At 50.9% G+C, this 18,626-nt stretch overlaps 2 protein-coding genes across 5 annotated transcripts; one reads left to right on the top strand and one right to left on the bottom strand.

Moving 5' to 3' along the window:
* Positions 1-10: 10 nt before the first annotated feature.
* Positions 11-6,842, bottom strand: EARS2 (glutamyl-tRNA synthetase 2, mitochondrial). 4 transcript variants are annotated; one of them, XM_032704366.1, is made up of 9 exons: positions 6,727-6,842; positions 6,104-6,259; positions 5,766-5,955; positions 5,017-5,489; positions 4,104-4,212; positions 3,416-3,569; positions 2,176-2,306; positions 1,799-1,934; positions 11-1,031 (listed from the first exon to the last, which is right to left on the bottom strand). In XM_032704366.1, the coding sequence occupies exons 1-9, from the start codon at positions 6,830-6,832 to the stop codon at positions 948-950; spliced, it is 1,539 nt and encodes a 512-aa protein (XP_032560257.1). In that variant the 5' UTR covers positions 6,833-6,842; the 3' UTR covers positions 11-947. The 4 variants fall into 4 exon arrangements, with proteins under 4 accessions (XP_032560257.1, XP_032560259.1, XP_032560258.1 ...); XM_032704368.1 differs by lacking the exon at positions 6,727-6,842 and having other exon boundaries at positions 11-663; positions 948-1,031; positions 6,104-6,598; XM_032704367.1 differs by lacking the exon at positions 6,727-6,842 and having other exon boundaries at positions 11-939; positions 972-1,031; positions 6,104-6,598.
* Positions 6,843-7,091: 249 nt separating this feature from the next.
* UBFD1 (ubiquitin family domain containing 1) lies at positions 7,092-14,118 on the top strand. Its single transcript, XM_032704007.1, has 7 exons — positions 7,092-7,195; positions 7,495-7,761; positions 7,841-8,049; positions 9,170-9,235; positions 9,436-9,541; positions 12,482-12,564; positions 13,747-14,118. Exons 1-7 carry the CDS (start codon positions 7,165-7,167, stop codon positions 13,855-13,857), a joined length of 873 nt encoding a protein of 290 aa, XP_032559898.1. The 5' UTR covers positions 7,092-7,164; the 3' UTR covers positions 13,858-14,118.
* Positions 14,119-18,626: the final 4,508 nt, after the last annotated feature.

Below are 18,626 nucleotides of genomic sequence, written 5' to 3'. Positions count from 1 at the left end.
GAATGAAAAGTTACCACATTAATTTAATAATTAAAAGGGCATCAGACAAAAGAGGAAAAGACATTCCAATCTCTGGATCAGGGATATTTTTAGCAGAACCATGCATATGACACAGTACACAGAGAGGAGAGTTCCCTTCTCCAAGCAGCTCACTTAGCTTGGCAGGACACCAGGGCAGCTAAGAAGGCAGAAGCTCAAACATATATATATTTCTATATATAAAAATACCTTCCCCACACAGTATTTACTGGGGACCTGTGTTGTTGTAGCTGTAGGTACCCTGATTGTGAAGCTATCTCCAAAAAGAGACTCATCTGCTGCTATCAGCAGTTACTTCCTGTCCACGTGGTCTGAATTTAAGTGCTGATAAATGTCTTTTTCTCCCACCCTGGAAACCAGGCTCCCTGCACAAACCAGGCTCCTTGCACAAGGTGACAGCAGGACGCAGCTGAATTTGGATTTGGTTTCTCTTCCAGACAAAGTGGTTTGTGCTTAGTGCAGGTACATCCAGACCTGGAAACAGCATGGACACCTGCCTGATCTAAAGCCCAGCTCATCTGATCAGAGATAATCGTGCTGAGATCAAAGCCACAGGTGGAGGACAATGGTACGTGCTCCTGTGCCATCCGAGAGCAGCCTGGCAGTGTCACCGCGGTCCCTCAGCTGGACAGTGCTCTGTGGATCCGGCCACTCAGCTGGACAGTGCTCTGTGGATCCGGCCACTCAGCTGGACAGTGCTCTGTGGATCCGGCCACTCAGCTGGACAGTGCTCTGTGGATCCGGCCACTCAGCTGGACAGTGCTCTGTGGATCTGGCCACTCAGCTGGACAGTGCTCTGTGGATCCGGCCACTCAGCTGGACAGTGCTCTGTGGATCTGGTCACTCAGCTGGACAGTGCTCTGTGGATCCGGCCACTCAGCTGGACAGTGCTCTGTGGATCTGGTCACTCAGCTGGACAGTGCTCTGTGGATCCGGCCACTCACTTCCTCGGCTCCCAGAGTCACCATCATCTCGGCAACGCTCGGCCCGTGCTGCGAACACAGAAGGAGTCACTGCCCACGTGGAACTGGCACTTCCCAGCACGTGGTTCTGTGTCATCCCAAGGGAACCCACGGAGCGATTCGCTCTTGGGTCGCTGTCAGAGCAAGGAGGGGGGTTCATGAGCGGCTCAAACAAGGCTTTGGGGTTTCTCCTCCTGAAGGGAAGTGCCAGCCCTGGTCAGATGGACCTGAAGGATTAATGCCAGAGCTGAGCCAGGCTTCGGAAAATTTTCATAAAACTTGGGTTCGAGCTCCGTGAAAGCAGATTGCACATAAAATCCCAGTTCTGCCCCAAACCTACAACCGTGCCAATGCTCCCTATGGCTGCTCCAGATGATTTTCTGACTTTAGATTCATAACCAGCATATTCACACTCTGACACTGCTGCTGTTCCCAAACATGCAGAACAGCTCTTATGGCCAGAGCTGCTGGGTACTGGCACGTGTGCTCCACATGGAACTGATGGTGGGCCCTGTGAGGTGTCCCAGCACCAGCACCTTGGTACCAGGGAGAAGAGAGCTGGGAAAAGGGGAAAGGGAATGGGAGAGGGAAGGGAAGAGGAAAGAGGGGAAAGGAAGGGAAAGAGGAAAAAAGGGTAAGGAAAGGGAGAAAAAGGAAAGAGGGAAAAAAAGAAAACGGGGGAAAAAGAAAAGGGAGGAAAAAAGAAAAGGGGTGGGAAGAAAACAGGGGCAAAAAAGGAAAGGGGGGGAAAAAGGGAAAGGGGGAAAGGGTCCCATTCTCAGACCTCTTGTCTGTACCTGCTGCCCGCTGAGTGCCAAGCGGAGGAGCTGCATCATGCTGCTGTACTTGGTCTCTCTGGTTTGCTTCTGGAGGTTTCTCAGGTCTTTGTTCAACTCCTCCACGGTCAAGGCAGCTGCCTGCCTTGTCACGAGCCTTTAGGAAAGAAGGTGTCCTTACAGTCTAGGACAAGAAAAACACAGGATTCCTGCCCTTCACACCATCCCTGTGCCAGGGTGCGCCCTCTGCTCACCAGAAGCAGAGCTCATTCAAAAGAGGAAGTTTAAATCAAAAAATTATGCCAAGGACCTGGAAAACCACAGAAAAAGCAGAATTCTGACTGCTTTTTAATAATACAATTTTCAGAGATGAGGAGCTGAGGCAGCAGCATACTTACCCTAAGACTAGTTTTCCTATTTCATCTACTTCTGCAGAAATCATTTGCAGCTGCTGTCGGGACACCGAGGGCCTGACCCACAGGTAAGAGTAATCACTCGACACCAGATTCTTCAGGAGGCTGATGTGACCCTGGGGAAAGAAAGCAAAGCTGTCCAGGCAGAGGGTTACACTGTGGGGAAAGCAAACCCATCCAGCCTGGGCTTCACACCAAGCTGGAGACCCCCCCACACACCAGTGCCCTGTACCTCGTGCTGCTCGGCAGAAATGTCACCGGCTGACATTGAGGCAGCTGAGTTTTCCAGCTCCAGAGCCCCTCAGAACAGGGACACAGAGGCTGCTCAGAGGGCTGTGGTTGTCCCCAAGGTGCTGAGCTGTGTGTGGCTGACTCAGAGCTGGCTGGAGAAGTGGCTGATTATGTTCATCTGCCCCTTCACCAGGCAGTGAGAAGCCATGAGTCACCATCCTACTGCCACCACACAGCCATTACACTGGGACAGTCAGGTCCTGCCCCTAAAAAGAGGGCTTCATCCTTCACAAGGAATCTCCCAGATACTACAGCAGCATCCCAGCGGCAGACTGGGATCAGCTGGGCTCACCCTTCCCTGGCCAGCACTCAGCCCTTTCACTGAGCTCCCAGCACACAAACCACACTGGTTTCACCAGCAGCTTCATCTGCCTCAGCAGAGGCTGCTTGGACTCTGCCTCCAAGGCACAGGGCAGCAGCAAAGCAGAACACCTTACACTGCTCAGTCAGCAAAGGGGAGAGGTGAGCTGGCATGAGGGATCTGGGGGATGGACCTTCCTGCCCCAAGCCAGCTGCTCCCTGGGCTACAGGAGAAGAGCAGCTTGGAGACTGTCAGCTTATCTAGACAAAGCCACAGCTGACCTGATCCAGCACTACCTACAGTTCTGCTCTCAGTAGGAAGCACAGAGGTCTTCAAAAGCACCCTCACAGTTCCATGATCCCTTTCACAGCAGGGACATGTCTCTCCATGAGGGAGCTCTCTGCTGGCTCAGCAAGGTATGGACGAGCTTATGACTCTGCAAAGACCATCAGGACGTTCACCAGGCCCACAGGCCAGCTGCCTGTATCAGGGTATTTTGGCAGCCAGCTGGCACACGAGCACTGGAGCAGGCCATGACAGCTGTGTGCAGGCTGTGCCACAGCAGAGCTCCATCCAGGAATCCTACAACCCCTCAGCTCCAGAATGGTGACACAGTGCTATCACTGCTCATACTTTTCTCAGCAGGAGGACTCGCTCCACATATTCCTTTTCCAGAACCTCTGGATCCACTTGCTGATCCCCATAGATTTGCTTCACCAGCTCCTGCAGCTCCCTAACGAGCCTCTGGCGCAGCCCCTCGTTCTCGATGTGACGGGTGAGGTGAATCCTGCAACAGAGAAGAAACCTGCTTTTGGACTGCTTTGGGTTAGATTTGATCTAGTCACCCCAACCACATTTACCAGTTAAAACCATGGAACCGTTAGGAAAACAACATTAAACCACATTCATTTCTACAATGAAACATTTAGCTCCGGTGCCCCACAGTGAACTGAAGATGAGGCCACTCTTAGCAGCACAATGTACCAGCAGCACGAGGGTACTTGCAGAAGAACCTTCTGGAAGTGTTATCTCTTCTTAGATGTTATTTTGAAACTAAAGATTTTGCATCCTCCTAGCTACACCCCCCCTCTCCCTAGCCTTTCACAGTGTTCCCAACACCAGTGTCCAAGCACAGGACCCAAGAGGAGGAAGAAACAGCGTGAGCACAAACTTATACTTCCCTGTAGCACAGCCCAAAAGCTGCTGCATCAAGACCATGCTTGATCCCACAGACAAAACCTCCAGCCACAGCTAAGTGCTAGGAATAAATTCTCACTGATGTGCTGTTCACTACATTTAAAAGCTACCAGAGATTTTTTACCTGTTGAATTCTGGGAGCATTTCAAGATCCAGGAGGGCAGAATGGGTGGTAATTCTGCCTATTTCAAACTGTGAGATCAGCTCTTCCAAAGTCCTCCCCATCTGCTTCTCTGCAACAGAATCCAAAGGGAATCACACAGGTCCCCTCTCCCACTCCTTCTCACCGCAGGCCTCAGGCTGGGGCAGCAGCATCGCCCAGGAAAGGTGACACAGGACAGCCACTTGTGCAGTGCCAGCAGCAGCGGGGACACCCCTGGCAGGCAGGAGGGAGCTGGCAGCAGGCACACACGGAATGCTGCCCCCTCCCCAGGAGTAGGCTCTGCCAGCTGCTGGTGAGGCACCGGGAAATGGGACATTCCACTTGGCTCTGCTGCCTTCCTCAGCAGAACACCCCCTGCCTCAGTCAGACAAAGAGAAGTAACACTCAGCCAGAAGACTTCACTGCCCAAGGAAGATTTCACTCCCAAGCAGAGCTCCTGAAACATGAGTTAATTTGTGATCCCCACACAGCAAGAGCCACAAAAGGAGACTGACTCAGCTCCTTGTGGCCTGTCAGGTTAAACAAGTGGGGCAGATGTTAGACAGCACTGCAATTGTTACCCACGGCATGCAAGTTTTCCCAAGAGTTCACAGACAGTTTTTCCGCCTCGAGGTGAGGGTTGTCCCAGGTGGGAACCCATTAGGCACCAGACTCAATTTAAAAGGCTGCACAGAGATAGAGAGGTTTCCACCATTCCAGCTCCTTTCACAGGAGCTTCGCAAAAGCCCCGGTGGCATTTCAGTGCTGACTGGTCACTGGTACCCTTTTCCTCACCCCTTCAAACACTGACAAAGTTCTTAGCTATTAAAATAAACCCAACCCATTGCCAAGGTCAGCACCAAGTGACCTGGCAAGCAGGAGCCTGTGGTGTTACCTGTGAATCCCGAGCCGCAGTTGGTGACGATGTCCAGCAGTGCCTCTGGCAGGAAGCCATCCCGAACAAAGCGCTCCAGGAAGATGTCCCCTTGCCTCTTGGACAACTTCCCACCATCCTTGTTCAGCAGCAGCGGGAGGTGCCCAAACTGAGGGGGCTCCCAGCCAAAGGCTTTGTAGAGAAGCAGGTGCTTGGAGGTCGAGGTCAGCCACTCGGTCCCGCGCAGCACGTGGGTGATGCCCATGTAGTGGTCATCCACCACGTTTGCCAGGTGGTACGTGGGGAACCCGTCCCCTTTGAGAATCACAGGGTCACCTTCCACCTCAGCCACCTCGTGCTTGTTCCAGCCATAGACCAGGTCCTGGAAGGGTTCCACGCCCTTCTCCAGCCGGAAGCGGACAACGTAGTCGAGGCCCTGTGACAGCTTCTGGGCCGCTTCTGCAGGCGTCAGGTGCCGACACCGGTTGTCATATCTTTGGGAGATGAGAACGACAGTCTCAGTTCAGAACAGGCCAACCCCATCAGTCATTTTTACATTCCCAAAACCCTACACCCATCCCTGAATTTCAGCTGTAACCTGCCCAGCACGTGTCCAGTCAAACACCTCATCTCGGGAGGGCACTCCCCGAAGCCTCTGAAGGTGACGCAGGTTTCTCTCTCCACGGGCAGTGACACACAACCCCATTGCTGCACGACTGTAATTTGGGCAGCGTGCAGCCCGCAGGGTGCCCGGGGGCAGGGGCTCGTACCGCGGGGTTTGCTGGCAGCGCAGGGCCTCCCTGCGGAGCAGCTCCAGGCGCTGGGGGGAGCAGAAGCAGCGATAGGCAGCCCCGCTCTCCAGCAGCGCCGCGCTGGCACCTCGGTACAGCTCCAGCCGCAGCGACTGCACGTACGGACCGCGGGGACCGCCTCGGCACGGGCTCTCGTCAGGGGGGATACCTGGAACAGCAGCACAGCAGGACTGAACAGATGGGCCATCACAACAGCCCCCACAAAGGCAGAGTCACACCCGCCCTCAGTATGAGTGCTGTTCATCTCTAAAAGAGAAGCGTTCAGTAAGTGAAAAATGAAAGACGTTTCTAAATACCTGCCCAGTCCAACATATCTTCTATTCCTTCTGCAGCTCCGGGCACCACCCGATTCTGATCTGTATCCTCTACTCTCAAAATAAAGGTCCCTTGGTGTTTTTTGGCAAAGATATAATTGTACAAAGCAGTCCGAAGGCCACCCAAATGCAGAAAACCTGTAATCGCGGGGGAAATCAGAGGAGCTGGTCACAAAGAAGCCCAGGGGAGAGTTCTAAACGTGAGCTGGAAGGGCGATGGATGCTGCCTGCGACGGCAGTGGGTCCCCAAGGTTACCGGGGCCAGAGCTGCACCGCACAGACGCAGCTCCGGGGGCCCTAGCTATGGAAAGGACTTTTGGGTAACTCCTTCCAGGAACGAACTCGGTGAAGTGACCTGGAAACCCCTTGTGGGCCGGCACGTCCCAGGGAACACGACTGCCAGCAGAGACCCCGCACAGCCCAGAGGGCACAAGGAGGTGCCGACAGGGCGAGCCCGGGAGCTCCCCATGGAGCCAGCAGGTGCCTTCCCCGCACATGCCCCTCGAGCATCCGAATTCACGTTTTCGAACCCAAAGGGCCGCCCCCACCGCAGCGGAGCCCCGGGGGAGGGTGGGCAGGAGCGGGGCTGGGGAGGCACCGGTTACCTGTGGGGCTGGGCCCGAACCGCACTCGCGGCCCCCGTTCGGGCCCAGACCCGGGCCCAGACCCCGCTCCCGCTGCCCCGCGCAGCGCGCGCAGCGCTCGCGCCATCGCTCCGCGCGCACGTGGCCGCGACGCCGCTTCCGCCCGCCTCAGCCAATCAGTGCGCGCGCCGCGCCGGGGGCGGGGCGTCTCTTAAAGGCGCCGCCGCCCGCCCTCGTCCGCCCGCGTGAGGGGGCCCCGGTGCCCGCGGCGCCGAGCGGAGGGACCGGCGCCCGTCCCGCCTCCCCGCGTGGCACCGCCCCCGCCCCGGGGGCGCGGCCTGCAGGGCCCGCACCGCCCCCGCGCTGAGGGGCGGGCGGGGGCGGCTACGGGAGCCGGCGCGGCCCAGGCGCGGCGGCGGCGTTTCCCGGCGTGCCCCGCGGAGATTGTACACAATCATCATGGCCGCCGCCGCCGCTGCCGCCGCCGATGGTACGCGCGGGGCCGGGAGTCCGCGGGGCCCGGAGCGGGGCTGGGGGCCGACGGTGTCGGGAGCCGACAGTGTCGGTGCGGGACTGGTGCCTGGAGCCGGTGGTGCCGGGTGCCCGCGGTGCTGAGTGTCCGAGGTGCCGGGTGCCCGCGGTGCCGGTGCGGGTGCCGCGGGCCGGGCTGGGCCGGGATGGGATGGGATGGGGCGGCCCCGGACACGCTGCGGGCAGCGCTCCGGGGCTGGAGCACGGCCGGGCTGGGCACCGTCCCCGGACCGGGCTCTTCCTGTGCGCTCCCCGCAGGTGCCGAGGAGCCGGGCATGGAGGCGGAGGCGCAGCAGCTGCCCCTGGGCTGCGGCGGAGGGGGCGGCTCGCCGGCGGCGGGGAGGTCTCCGGAGGGCGAGGAGCGCCGGGAGCCCCTGCAGGCGTCTGTCAGCAACGGCGGCGACGCGGAGAGCGGCAGGGAGCTGGTGGAGCTGAAGGTGATCTGGAACAAGAACAAGTACGACGTGAAGTTCTGCCTGGACAGCACGGGGGCCGAGCTGAAGCAGAAGATCCACTCGCTCACAGGTGTGTTGGGGCCGCCGCCACCTCCCCCGCGCCTCCCCTGCCGCCGCCGCGGGCTCCTAATCGCTGTGCTTATCTCTAGGCCTCCCGCCGGCCATGCAGAAAGTTATGTTCAAGGGACTTCTGCCAGAGGAGAAAACGTTGCGGGAAATCAAAGTAACGAACGGAGCGAAAATAATGGTTGTGGGCTCCACTATCAACGATGTGTTAGCAGTAAATACACCCAAAGAAGCTGCTCAACAGGAGGTCAAAGCTGAGGAAAACAAAAAGGAGCCACTTTGCAGACAAAAGGTTAGTATTAATGTCTCAATAATTGCTGATGTGGGAGAGCTGTAGGATTTTTGTGTTTTTTCTGCAGGCAACTCTGGGTCCTGTTCCTCCTCAGAGCACGCTGGGGGTTCATTTCTGACAGCTCAGCGCTGGAAGGGCTCTGGGCAGGGGAGTTCAGCAGCAGGGAAGTGTTTAGCCCAGCAGGGACTGGGGCTTTGCAAGACACTGCTCATGGTGCCAGGCACAGCCCAACATTTCAGACAAAAAATGGCAAATAACAGAAACATTTGATGGTTGTTAGCGCAAACACAGTCCAGATTAATTCAGTCTAAAATCTAACTAATTTTTATTGGCATAAGAGAATTTGATCTCCAGAAATTGCTTAAGATGAACACCAAGAAAGCAGCTCCTGCAGCTGTCCCAGCACTGAAGGGGGTGTGGGTGCTGAATTCTCCTTTCCTATCTTGGAGCACAGCTCAGTAGGCTGGTTTGGTGGTGGGGCTAGTGAAGGATTTCCAGCTCAAGGTATTACCAGCCTTGTAGCTTCCTCAGAACAAATTTGGTTAAAATTAAGTAGTGCACCCTTGAACTGCAGTCTCTACGAAACATGCTGTTGGTGTTCTGTGGTTTATCATCATTTATCATCTGAGTCCCATTGTTGCTTAAAGGGACCCAGCCAGGTACAAGCTGGGGCTGTGTATTTATTAGTTATGTTGCTCTGATCCATTCTGGTTTGGTGCTGGGTTGCACTGGTAGACGTGGAGGGTTTCTGCCATTCACTGGATGTAGCACTTGCCTGTTAAAACTGTCAAAATGCCAAATGCCAGCTCTGTGGTTTGGCATGTACAAGGTGAGAGTGGGACTCAGGATTCCTGCATTTTTTATAGAGATATATTTATGTGTCTGTTCTGTTCTAGAACAGTTGTTACCGTTGACATTATGTGGGACTCTTTTCATTTTTGTAGTTTCTTTAAGACTGTCTTAGAAAGTGCTCAGTTAGGTTTGAAAATAACTGGTGCCCATGCGATAGGTGCCTGTGGACAGCCCTCAGCTGTCAGGATGTGGTCAGAGGAACAGCTGCAAGTACATCACAAAGCTCTGTTGTGTTTCTGTGAATTTAATTTCTGTTTTTATATTGTAGCAACACAGAAAAGTATTGGATAAAGGAAAACCTGACGATGTGATGCCTTCTGTCAAAGGTGTGCAGGTGCGTGAATATGGGCTTGAGATGCTCAGAGTGAGAGAAGAGACTTTTTCGTGGTTTGAGACCTTTCTCTGCCGGTTGAATTGGTTTTTTGCTGTCTTAGCAGAAAGCTGGAAAGATGGATGGTCCTTATGCTTAAAACACTGAGAGAATGTAGCTTGTGTGTGCCAGTCCCTCAGCATGACTGCTGTGTCCCTTTGCAGGAGCGCCTGCCGACGGTGCCGCTGTCCGGCATGTACAACAAGTCAGGGGGGAAAGTCAGATTGACCTTTAAACTCGAGCAAGACCAGCTGTGGATTGGTACAAAAGGTGAGCACCTCTCAACCTTGGGGTGAACAATTGGTAATTGGGCTATGACTGAACTGTGTGACCTAGAAAAGCCTCTCCTGTGACTAAATGGTGTTTAGGGAATGATGGTGTTATTGCAGTGCTTCAAAATGAAACTTTGATTCCTCTTCTGACATCCCATTCTCCCAGATCATTGAGTAGTACTTGATATTCCACTTCTGTTCCTGAAAAACTGGAGTTCAGTGGTGCCAGCAGACTAATGGTCCAGTGTGCTATTCCTGGCTCCAAATGTAAATGATGATATTGGGCATTTCTGGCATGTCTCAAAAGTACTCCATAAACATGGTCTTGATGCCAAGAGCACACAGAAGCTCAATGGCTTGGCCAAGACTCAGAAGGGAATCTCAGAACTGGCAGGAGTTAAAACCAGGAGTACTGGCATCTGTGGCACTCTCTGTCCTTCCAGCCAGAATTGCTTGGGTGTCTTGTCCCAGTGAGGCACAACTGTGGTGCTGTGCAGAGGGGTCAGTTTGCAGTCAGGAGTGGTGCTGAGAAGAGCTGGGATTGACGTGGGGATAACATGCTTTGCTGAGGATGTCTGTGTCCTGGTTTGGGCTGGGATATAGTGAGTTTTCTTCCCAGTAGCTGGCTTGGATTCAGGGTGGGAATAATGCTGATAAGAACTGATGTTTTGGTTGTTGCTGCACAGTGTTTACCCTCAGTCAAGGACTGTTTGGTGTCTCAGGCTCTGTCCAAGGAGCTGGGAGGGAGCAGGGCCAGGGCAGCTGGCCAGAGGAATATCCCAGACCACAGAGCATTGTGTCCAGTATGAACTGGGGGGAGTTGGCTGTGAGGGGCTGGTCACTGCTGAGGGACAGGCTGGGCATTGGTCAGTGGGTGGGGAGCTGCTATGCTGGACATCACTGGTTTCTCTTGGGTTTCATTTTTCTTTATTTTAGTGCCATTATTATGATCAGTAGTAGTAGTATTTTTTACTTTGTTTCAGTTATTAAACTGTTCTTACCTGAACTCGTGAGTTTTTTTACTTTTTTCCCCAGTTCTCCTCCCCATCCCAGCAGGGCAGGGGGAGTGAGTGGCTGCATGGTCCTTAGTTGCCACCTGGGGCTAAATGGGACACTGGCATACCCTCTGCCTCTCAAGGAAGCTGTGCTCCTTCAGTTTGATCAGGATGGCCAATTTATAGTGATGAGCAAGAGGAATAAAAGTGCTTGCTCACTGTCCCAGCAAAGTAGCCTAATTGGATGGTAATATTACGTCCAGCTGGTACAGTATTTCCAAAGTAAGCAGAAATCCTGGAAGTTTTTGACCTTTCCTTTGTAGGACAGACTTGACTGTGAAGATCTTTCTGGCTCTAAAATCTCTCTTGGTCTCAGTTGCAGTCATTTTCTCTCCTGGGCAAAGTGGTGGAATGAGGTATTGGGGTGTTGTTTTTGCTCTCTAGGTTGGGGAGGCAGATGTTTCTGTTGCTGATCCTGTGTTCTAAATCCATTCTTAGTGTTTAGGTGATTAATATCTTCCTTCACCTTCCAGATGAGTTTCAAGTGTAGCGTTTCTGTGGCATTCTAGATTAGTGTTCCTTAAGCTTTGAAATTTGATTCTTCTTGTAGTCATCCATCTTTCCTGTAACCTGTTTCCCTACTTCCCCAAATTAGCAGCAGATTGCTTCCTCTAGGGAATGGCTGTAATTGCTGGCTGGCTTTGGGAAAACCTCCTTCCTGCTCTGAGAGATGCATGGCAGAGGCTAGCAGGTACAGGCTGAAGGAAACCCACCTGGGTGTCCACACAGCTCCTCACTTGCTGGTGTTGGAATGTTGGAGCTGGTTCTTCCCCCTGCAGCCTCCCTGGGCCTCACAGGTGTTTGTAGCACAAAGTTTGCCCCGTGGCTCTGGTCAGTTCTGCAGAGGCATTGATAATGTGGATTTTGTCTGTTGTTGGGATACTCTGAGCAGGAATTGATTTGGGGGATCCTGAACGAGGGCAAAGTGAGTTTTTACCTCATGAACGAACTCATGAGACTAAGTAGGCTCAGTTACAGCACTGAGGCAGAGTGTTTGTCCTTACATCACTGAGTTTATCTCCCTATGTGCCTTTTTTGAGTAGGTGCTTTTTTATTGATTACACAAATCAATTAGGTCTATCTCAGGAACTCAGAGTTTGGTTTGTCCTTTGTAGAGTGTTTTGGGTGTTCTCTGTCTTGTATCTAAGTAGATAATTTTAGGCTGATGCTGAACACTGGAACTGAAAGGCAGGATCTTGAAATTAAGTGTTCAGAGAGAAGTGAGGACAGAGCTGACAGGAAAACTCTGCCCTGGACCATGTACTTAGTTGCTCTTGTTGGTGCCTGTGGCTGGCTGATGTTACTCTGCCGTATAATTGTAGCCTTTTTTTGTTTTTTGTCTATTTGTTTCTGTCTCTATTTGCTCTTTTACATCTCTTTGCCTGTGCTTCTCTGAACACTGCCTCAGGGGAAAGCCAGGCCTAGGCTTTCAGAGTTAGGTCAGTCTTTCTTCACCAGCTTTCAGCCCTGCTGTTTATCTGTAGAGTTCAATATAATCCTTGGTAGTTGGTTCTGAATATTCTGAGACCCAGACTAGATTCCACTGGGATGAGCTATTCTGCTGTTCCGAGGGGATTTGTTCCTTATGGGAAAACATTAAATAAAGCCAGGGGTTTCCCACCACTCAGCCTAGGCCCAAATCAGGAACACTGAAGTGCTTCTTGTGGTGCAGAGGAACTGTGTTTTGGGTTCTCTCACGTTGTTGGGGTGCCAGCTGGGGGGGTTGGTGCTGCCGGGTCCTGGGCAGCAGGTACCCAAACTCACCTGAGAGGAGACTGCTGACCTGAGGGGCCTTGGGCATCAAGGGAGGTGATACATGAAAGTGATATGAAGTATTGCTTCCCCACACATCAGAAATAATACTCTGATCAATTTTAATGTAGAGAGAACAGAAAAATTACCCATGGGGTCCATTAAAAATGTGGTGAGTGAACCTATTGAAGGCCATGAGGATTATCACATGATGGTGAGTAACAGCTCTACTTTAATTATATCCATCTAATTCCTTCATGCAGAACACACCAGGGAGGCTGTAGATTGGAGCAGGTTGGAAGTGGATGGTGGTTCCAGCCTCATGGGGATGGGGATGTGAATTGCTGTCACAGTGTCAATATTTTGAGTCCATATTGAGTATCTGCTGCTGTTTGGAAGCCTGGGCTGGTTTCACACGAACATGAAGTGTTTAAGCATTATTTTGTATCTTCTGACTGTGACAGTGTTAAACCAGTAAAAATACTTACACATAGCTCATGATTTCTTAGTGATATTTTTCAATACCTGATTTGATTTCTGGTGTTTGTGGTATTTATATAAACAACAGGCCTTGCTGCAGATTAAAAGAAAAAGGGACTTGATGCTGCAATATTTTTTCACAACTGTAATTTTTTGAACAACTGGCATTGGATCTAGCAAAGAAACATTTCAGAAGAGAACTGTGCTAATGTACTGAATTTTTTTCTGTTTCTTTCAATCTATGGGTTTTTTCAAAGTACGGTAACTAACTTTTACTGTTAAAGTACGTTTCTTTTCTGTAAGAAGTCTGTTTCCTCCTTTAGGAGGAGAAAAAAAATATTTTACCTTAGAATCATTGCCTGCAGAAGGGTAGTGCTGTAGTCTCTGTCCAAATACTTAATTTTTGTTCACCCATGGGAGAAAATGTCCTCTTCAGCACATGTTGCAATAAATTTATCCCACAGCAAGGACAGAGGTTCTGGCACGCTGTGGTGCTCCTCTCCTGGGCCTAGGAGAGAAGTTGAGTATAGGACATTATGTCTAAATATAAAATCCTATGAAATGTTATGACTATAAAAACACAGTCATTGTCTTGTTTAGTTCCTGTTTTGGCTTCTCAGCTCTGTCATCTCTTTAGAGACTCTGAGTTGTGCTTCAGATTGTGTTCCAGAATAGTTTCCTCATGTTCTTGAAACTGGCCGTGAGTTTTGGTTGCTGCTGTGATGTTGTAAAAGGGAAGAGGTCATTGTTTTATTGGTGCTGTGCAGCTCTTGTTTTTCTGGACTCCTCCTTTAATTGCCCACCCAAGAGCTGTAGTGTGGGACAGACTGGGCTGTTTTGGCAGTGGATGAGCTGTGCCTGTCCCCTGGGCCAGCAGTTTGTTCCCATGTGTAAATGTTGTCATTTTTAATTGCAGGCATTTCAGCTGGGCCCAACAGAAGCATCTTACTACTGGGTCTATTGGGTCCCCACTCAGTATGTCGATGCAATCAAAGACACGGTGCTTGGGAAGTGGCAGTATTTTTGAAAGCACGCTCACCTCTGGCACAGGAAAATGACACAAATCTAAGGACACTGCTGGGAGAGGCCTCCAACATCCCTGGATGTGACAGTCCTGGAACTTATTGATAAAACATGCTAAACGAGGCACGGATGGAAGCCAGAGGTGATGTTCTTTCACCATTAGTTTACTTTTAACTTAAAAGATTTCACCATCCCTTTTCTGCAGTCAGCTTCAACCATATTTAAAGCAAATACAATGGAAATCAATAAATCTTAATTCACAAAATATTGTGTGTAATACACTTAAATATGCTGAGAGTTGATCTTCCAGTTTAGTTTTAAAAAGAGAAGATTACGATGTATTATTGAGGATTTTTTACATGGTTTGAACAAAAACAAATATTTTCATAATCTTTCAGTTATCAACATACTTAATTTAGTTACTTGGCTGTGACTGAGGATTTCAGGAGCAGCTTTTTAAGAACAAACTGTAGCCGTGTGCAGCGTCGCTGTTGGGTGAAGCCATATCCCACCGCCCCTCCAGGGCAGCTTCCACTCTTTGGTAGCAGAACTAATTCTTTGTTTTAACCCAAAGATGCTTGTTTGGGACTTTTCCTTGCCTTTTCCCGACACTGACATCTCTGGGTTGGTCTCTGTAGCCTGTCTGGAGCAGATGAATTCCCTGGGGATGTTTTGTGGCAGATGACCCAGTGCTGCCTGCTGTCCCCTCTCGTGCCCGGTCAGTGGTTCACCTCTTGCCCTGGGCTGCTACAGCTGGGGAGCATTTTCTTGCATGTTGCAGTCCAGAGTCATTTTGCAGCTACTGCATTGACGCTGACCCGTTGGACTGGAAACACCTTTGTGCTGCCTGGTGTGAGCGGGGGACACAGTGACATGGATGGAAACACCGTAACACTGTCTGGCGTGAGTGAGGTGACACAGTGACACCGACCTCCCAAAGGGAGGGGACCACAGAGTCCTTCCTGCCCTGTTTGAAGTGGGAGGAGCAGGGAAAAGAGAAGCTCAGATACTGTTTTGGATCCTTAATAACTGCAGCAGCCTTTTGTGACCTGGATTTGAAAATTTATAATGATTTTTGAATTCACTGAATTGTACCAAATTTAGATTATCTATCCAGCAACCGATGTTTTGAAATGTAAATCACCTTCCAGCTTTTCTCTTACTGCAGTTCACAGGAGACTCTCACACCTCATCCTGTCTGAACTAACGTGCCGGGCTCGGCGTGCCATCCCAGCCATCCACGTGCCATTCCTCTCAGGTGTTGTGGACAGAGCCCTCAGCCCTGGGCAGGTGCATGCCCGTAGCAGGTGCCATTGTGCAGCCAGACTGGAGCAGCTCACACATCCCTACTCTGTGTTAGTGCTGGGGCACTGACATGGCACACGGCTGCTCCATGCCAGTAGCTCCAACTCATGGAGGAACAGCCTTTTAGGAACAGCTGAGTTTAATATACTCCATGTGCACTTTTCCCTCTCCTTGAAAAAACCCAGCTGAAACTCAGCAGGTGCAAATTCCCAAATGAGTATTTATTTTATTTTTATTTTACTCGGGAGACTGGGAAAAGCATTGGCTTTCTGGTAGGTGTTAAGGTCACGTATTTCCCTGTAGCCTCTTGATAGCTTTTGGGTTGTATTTTCTGTTAGAAGAACCATGCAATATGAATTTTAAAGGCATTTCATATCCTACGTAGAAACTAGTGATGTGCTTGTTACTCTTGTAGCCTGAGATATTTCCTTTCTGTGTCCAAGCCAGCAGCAGTGTGTCCTGACACGAGGGGCTCGGGGCAGAGGAGCCGTGTCAGCTCCCTGGGCTGTCTGTGGAGCGGCGAGGGCAGAGGGAGCTGTCCCGAGTTAACTGGTGACAACGTTGTGGAAGAGACGCAGCCACACACGTGTGATTTTTCTGGTTGCCAGTCCTGGTGTTAAGGCTTAAATTTACAATTCGTTACCCAGTGGAAAGTGTAGGTGCTGCAGAATAAAGAAAAGGGGTAACACTGGCTCTTTCTGTCACCTGAGGTCACCTTGGCACTTACCACCTTCCTGGTTGGGTGATGATCAGCTCCCACTTGCTCCTTGACTTGCTCGGACCTGTCTGTGCATCCGTTCGTGTTCCGTTTCCTTTCCTGTCCCTTCGTCCCCCTGCTCCTGGAGAGGGCACGTGCCCAAGTTCAGCTCCTCCCCAGCTCCTGTGCAGGACGCAGTGACCGGGTGAGTAACTGTGGGGCGAGTGCCGAGGGGGGCAGGTACTGCCCTGCTGCTGAGGCACCAGGGCACAGGGCAGCTTGTCACGTTCCTGCTGCTCCCTGCCCAGGGGCACAGTTACTCTTTGTCCTGGGCCAGGCACAACCCAGCAGCTCAAAGGAAACTGAACACAAACCCCTTGGTCACATACAGAGCAGTTTTAAACATGAAGAAAATACTATAAACTAAGAAAATGTGATCCTGTTTAGGTGCTTCCTTTCAGGTTGGATTTGATTGGAAAAATGAAATGGTTTCACTTTTTTGTTCTGTGTGCAAAGTTTGAATTAAAACACAGGAAAGTGACTTATAAAATGCTTTAGTTGGTGTTTGTTGACTCAATATCCCAGGCTTCATGTGAGTTCTTTGAAATGAATATTCCAACTGAACTTAGCAGCACCAGTTTTAAGATCCTTTCTCTTTGGGAATGATGTGGAGCTTTGTGTGTTCTGGCTTACACCAATTTTTCCAAGGCAGTTACTGACATTAAGAAACACCCTCTCTTTAGTGGGATAGTGCCACAGTTGCCTCACAGCTGTTGCCAGCCTGTCTTGGCTTAGGATTTTACTCTCTGGTCACTGTGACCATCCCAGGGCAGACTCAGCGTAACCAATGGTCCCGGCAAGGAGTTTGGTGGTTGGTCCTCAGTGAGACACAGCTTGTGAGTAAAGTGCGAGTACACTCAGTATTTGGAGTTGGTGGTAAAGATGGTTCTTAGATCTGTAATCTTCTGTAGGAAGTAAATGGTAACAGCTGCACAAAAGTGCGTTTTGGTTAAATTACAATTTAACAAGGTGCTTTCAATAGCAACTGGTTCCTACTGTGTGTAGGTGTGATTCTCTGGGAGCATCCTGGGGTGCAACTCCGTATGACGTTACACTAAGTGCTTTCTGGGTTTGCTAATTGCAGATTAAAGCATCCAAGGGGCAAATGTGGGTTTCTTAGGACACAGCTGGTGTTTGCTGGTGGCTCCCAGTGCCTGGGCAGTCCCCTCTGCCATCTGTGGGGATCCCTCCCATGTCAGTCCCCAAGCTTCCTACCCTGTTCTGTGACATTGAGCATCACAGCTCACCTGTGTGCCATCCCTTTCCCTTCTCTGTGCCCAATGCTGTGGGTTTCTCTTCCTCTCCTTGTCTCAAGTTCAGTATTCCTTCTCCATTTCTGCATCCCAAGTGTAAGCAGTCTTGGGATCAGTATTGTGTTGGGAGTGCAGGAGAGTGTTGCTTAGCCTGGCTGGGTTTGAACAGAGACTGTGTTTTGCATGAAGAGCTTGTGTTACACGGTTTCATACCAAGTTTAAAGTCAATGGTTAATTTCCATTAATGACACTGATGAGGAAGCTGTAACTACAGTCAGGATGTTTTGGTGATGGGAGAGAGTGATCTGGACTCAAATGAGATGAGAAACTGTCACCACCCCGGTGCTGTGCCTGTGACACACACACACCTGCCCAGCCTGTACCTGCCAGCCGGTGTGTGCTGCTCCTCCGTGCTCTAAAGGGCCAATTCCCTGCTGTGCCACTGCTCAGGTGCCACGTTGGGGTCCACTCTGCACCCCCTGCCCGACAGCCATGGTCCCTGACCCCACCAGTGCCGCTGGCACGGGCACAGCGCTCCCTGCGCCCGTCCTTGCTGTGCCCACACCACAGGGCTTGTTTCCAGACTTTCCTTCCTTTGCTAACTTCTCTTCCTCTGCAACTTGGTTTTTCCAGTGGAGCTGTTTTCACTCTCAGTTCTGTACTCCAGCCTCTCCCCACCTGTTAGGATGAGGCTGTTGGCATCTTGTTTTGTTAATTAATGTCCTCGTCACTGGGGGGGAGGAGGGGACCAGGAAAGTAATAAGTCTTGTATGAAATATGGCCATTTTACCTTCTAGCCAAGGATTCGCCTTTGTGGCTCATGAAAGTTCACTCTGTCTTATTCATACTCAAAGCAATTCATTCTTTGGTTTTATATTAAAAAAAAAGTCTTAGATATTTGTGTCCACTGCAGATTTATTTTAAATGGAATATGTGAGTACCATGTATTATGGTATTTTTAAATAATCTATTGCCTATTTTGGGGGGAGGGGGGAGATGACAAATATTTAGTCTTAGATTTGCACTGCTGGATTTTTTAAGTGTAACCTTGACTGGTTATCCTGGTGTTTTATTCTGTAAGATTAGTCTTATGAATTAAAGTTTGATAATTAAGTATTTTTTTTGTTTGAGTGATTCAGTATTCTGTATGTACTGAGCTGCTTCCTCCTGCATGAACTGCTGCAAGCAAAGGGTTTGTAGTGAGTTTCTTTGCAGGAAGATGGACACAGGCAGAAATTCAGGGGATCCAATGCCAGGTGTCACATTGGAGCTGCGGGTGCCGGTCACCCAGGGTGGGGATTTAGGTGCTGCTGCCCTGTGCCACCACACACGTGGGCTGTGAGTTACAGGATGGTCCCTCTCCCCCCCCCTGCCCAAAGCCAGACTTTAATTTCCTTTTACACCAAAATTGTCCTGGTCCTGCTGGGCTGGCCCAGCCCCGGTTGCGGTGTCACAGTC

This window comes from Chiroxiphia lanceolata, chromosome 16 (genome assembly GCF_009829145.1).
Source record: "Chiroxiphia lanceolata isolate bChiLan1 chromosome 16, bChiLan1.pri, whole genome shotgun sequence".
NCBI classification, from domain to species: domain Eukaryota; kingdom Metazoa; phylum Chordata; class Aves; order Passeriformes; family Pipridae; genus Chiroxiphia; species Chiroxiphia lanceolata.
Note: the sequence above shows the minus strand (reverse complement) of the source record. Positions and strands in the feature narration are given on the sequence as shown.

What these genes read in the sequence shown, in the direction of transcription:
- EARS2 (XM_032704366.1), bottom strand. Translation starts at nt 6,832, where the DNA reads ATGGCGCGAGCGCTGCGCGCGCTGCGCGGGGCAGCGGGAGCGGGGTCT. An exon ending in AGATATGTTGGACTGGGCAG is followed by an intron (nt 5,956 to 6,103) that starts GTATTTAGAAAC and finishes CTGCTGTTCCAG; the next exon opens with GTATCCCCCCTGACGAGAGC. An exon ending in TGGCACTCAGCGGGCAGCAG is followed by an intron (nt 1,032 to 1,798) that starts GTACAGACAAGA and finishes CTGTGTTCGCAG; the next exon opens with CACGGGCCGAGCGTTGCCGA.
- UBFD1 (XM_032704007.1), top strand. Translation starts at nt 7,165, where the DNA reads ATGGCCGCCGCCGCCGCTGCCGCCGCCGATG. An exon ending in AGCCACTTTGCAGACAAAAG is followed by an intron (nt 8,050 to 9,169) that starts GTTAGTATTAAT and finishes TTTATATTGTAG; the next exon opens with CAACACAGAAAAGTATTGGA. An exon ending in ATGAGGATTATCACATGATG is followed by an intron (nt 12,565 to 13,746) that starts GTGAGTAACAGC and finishes TTTTAATTGCAG; the next exon opens with GCATTTCAGCTGGGCCCAAC.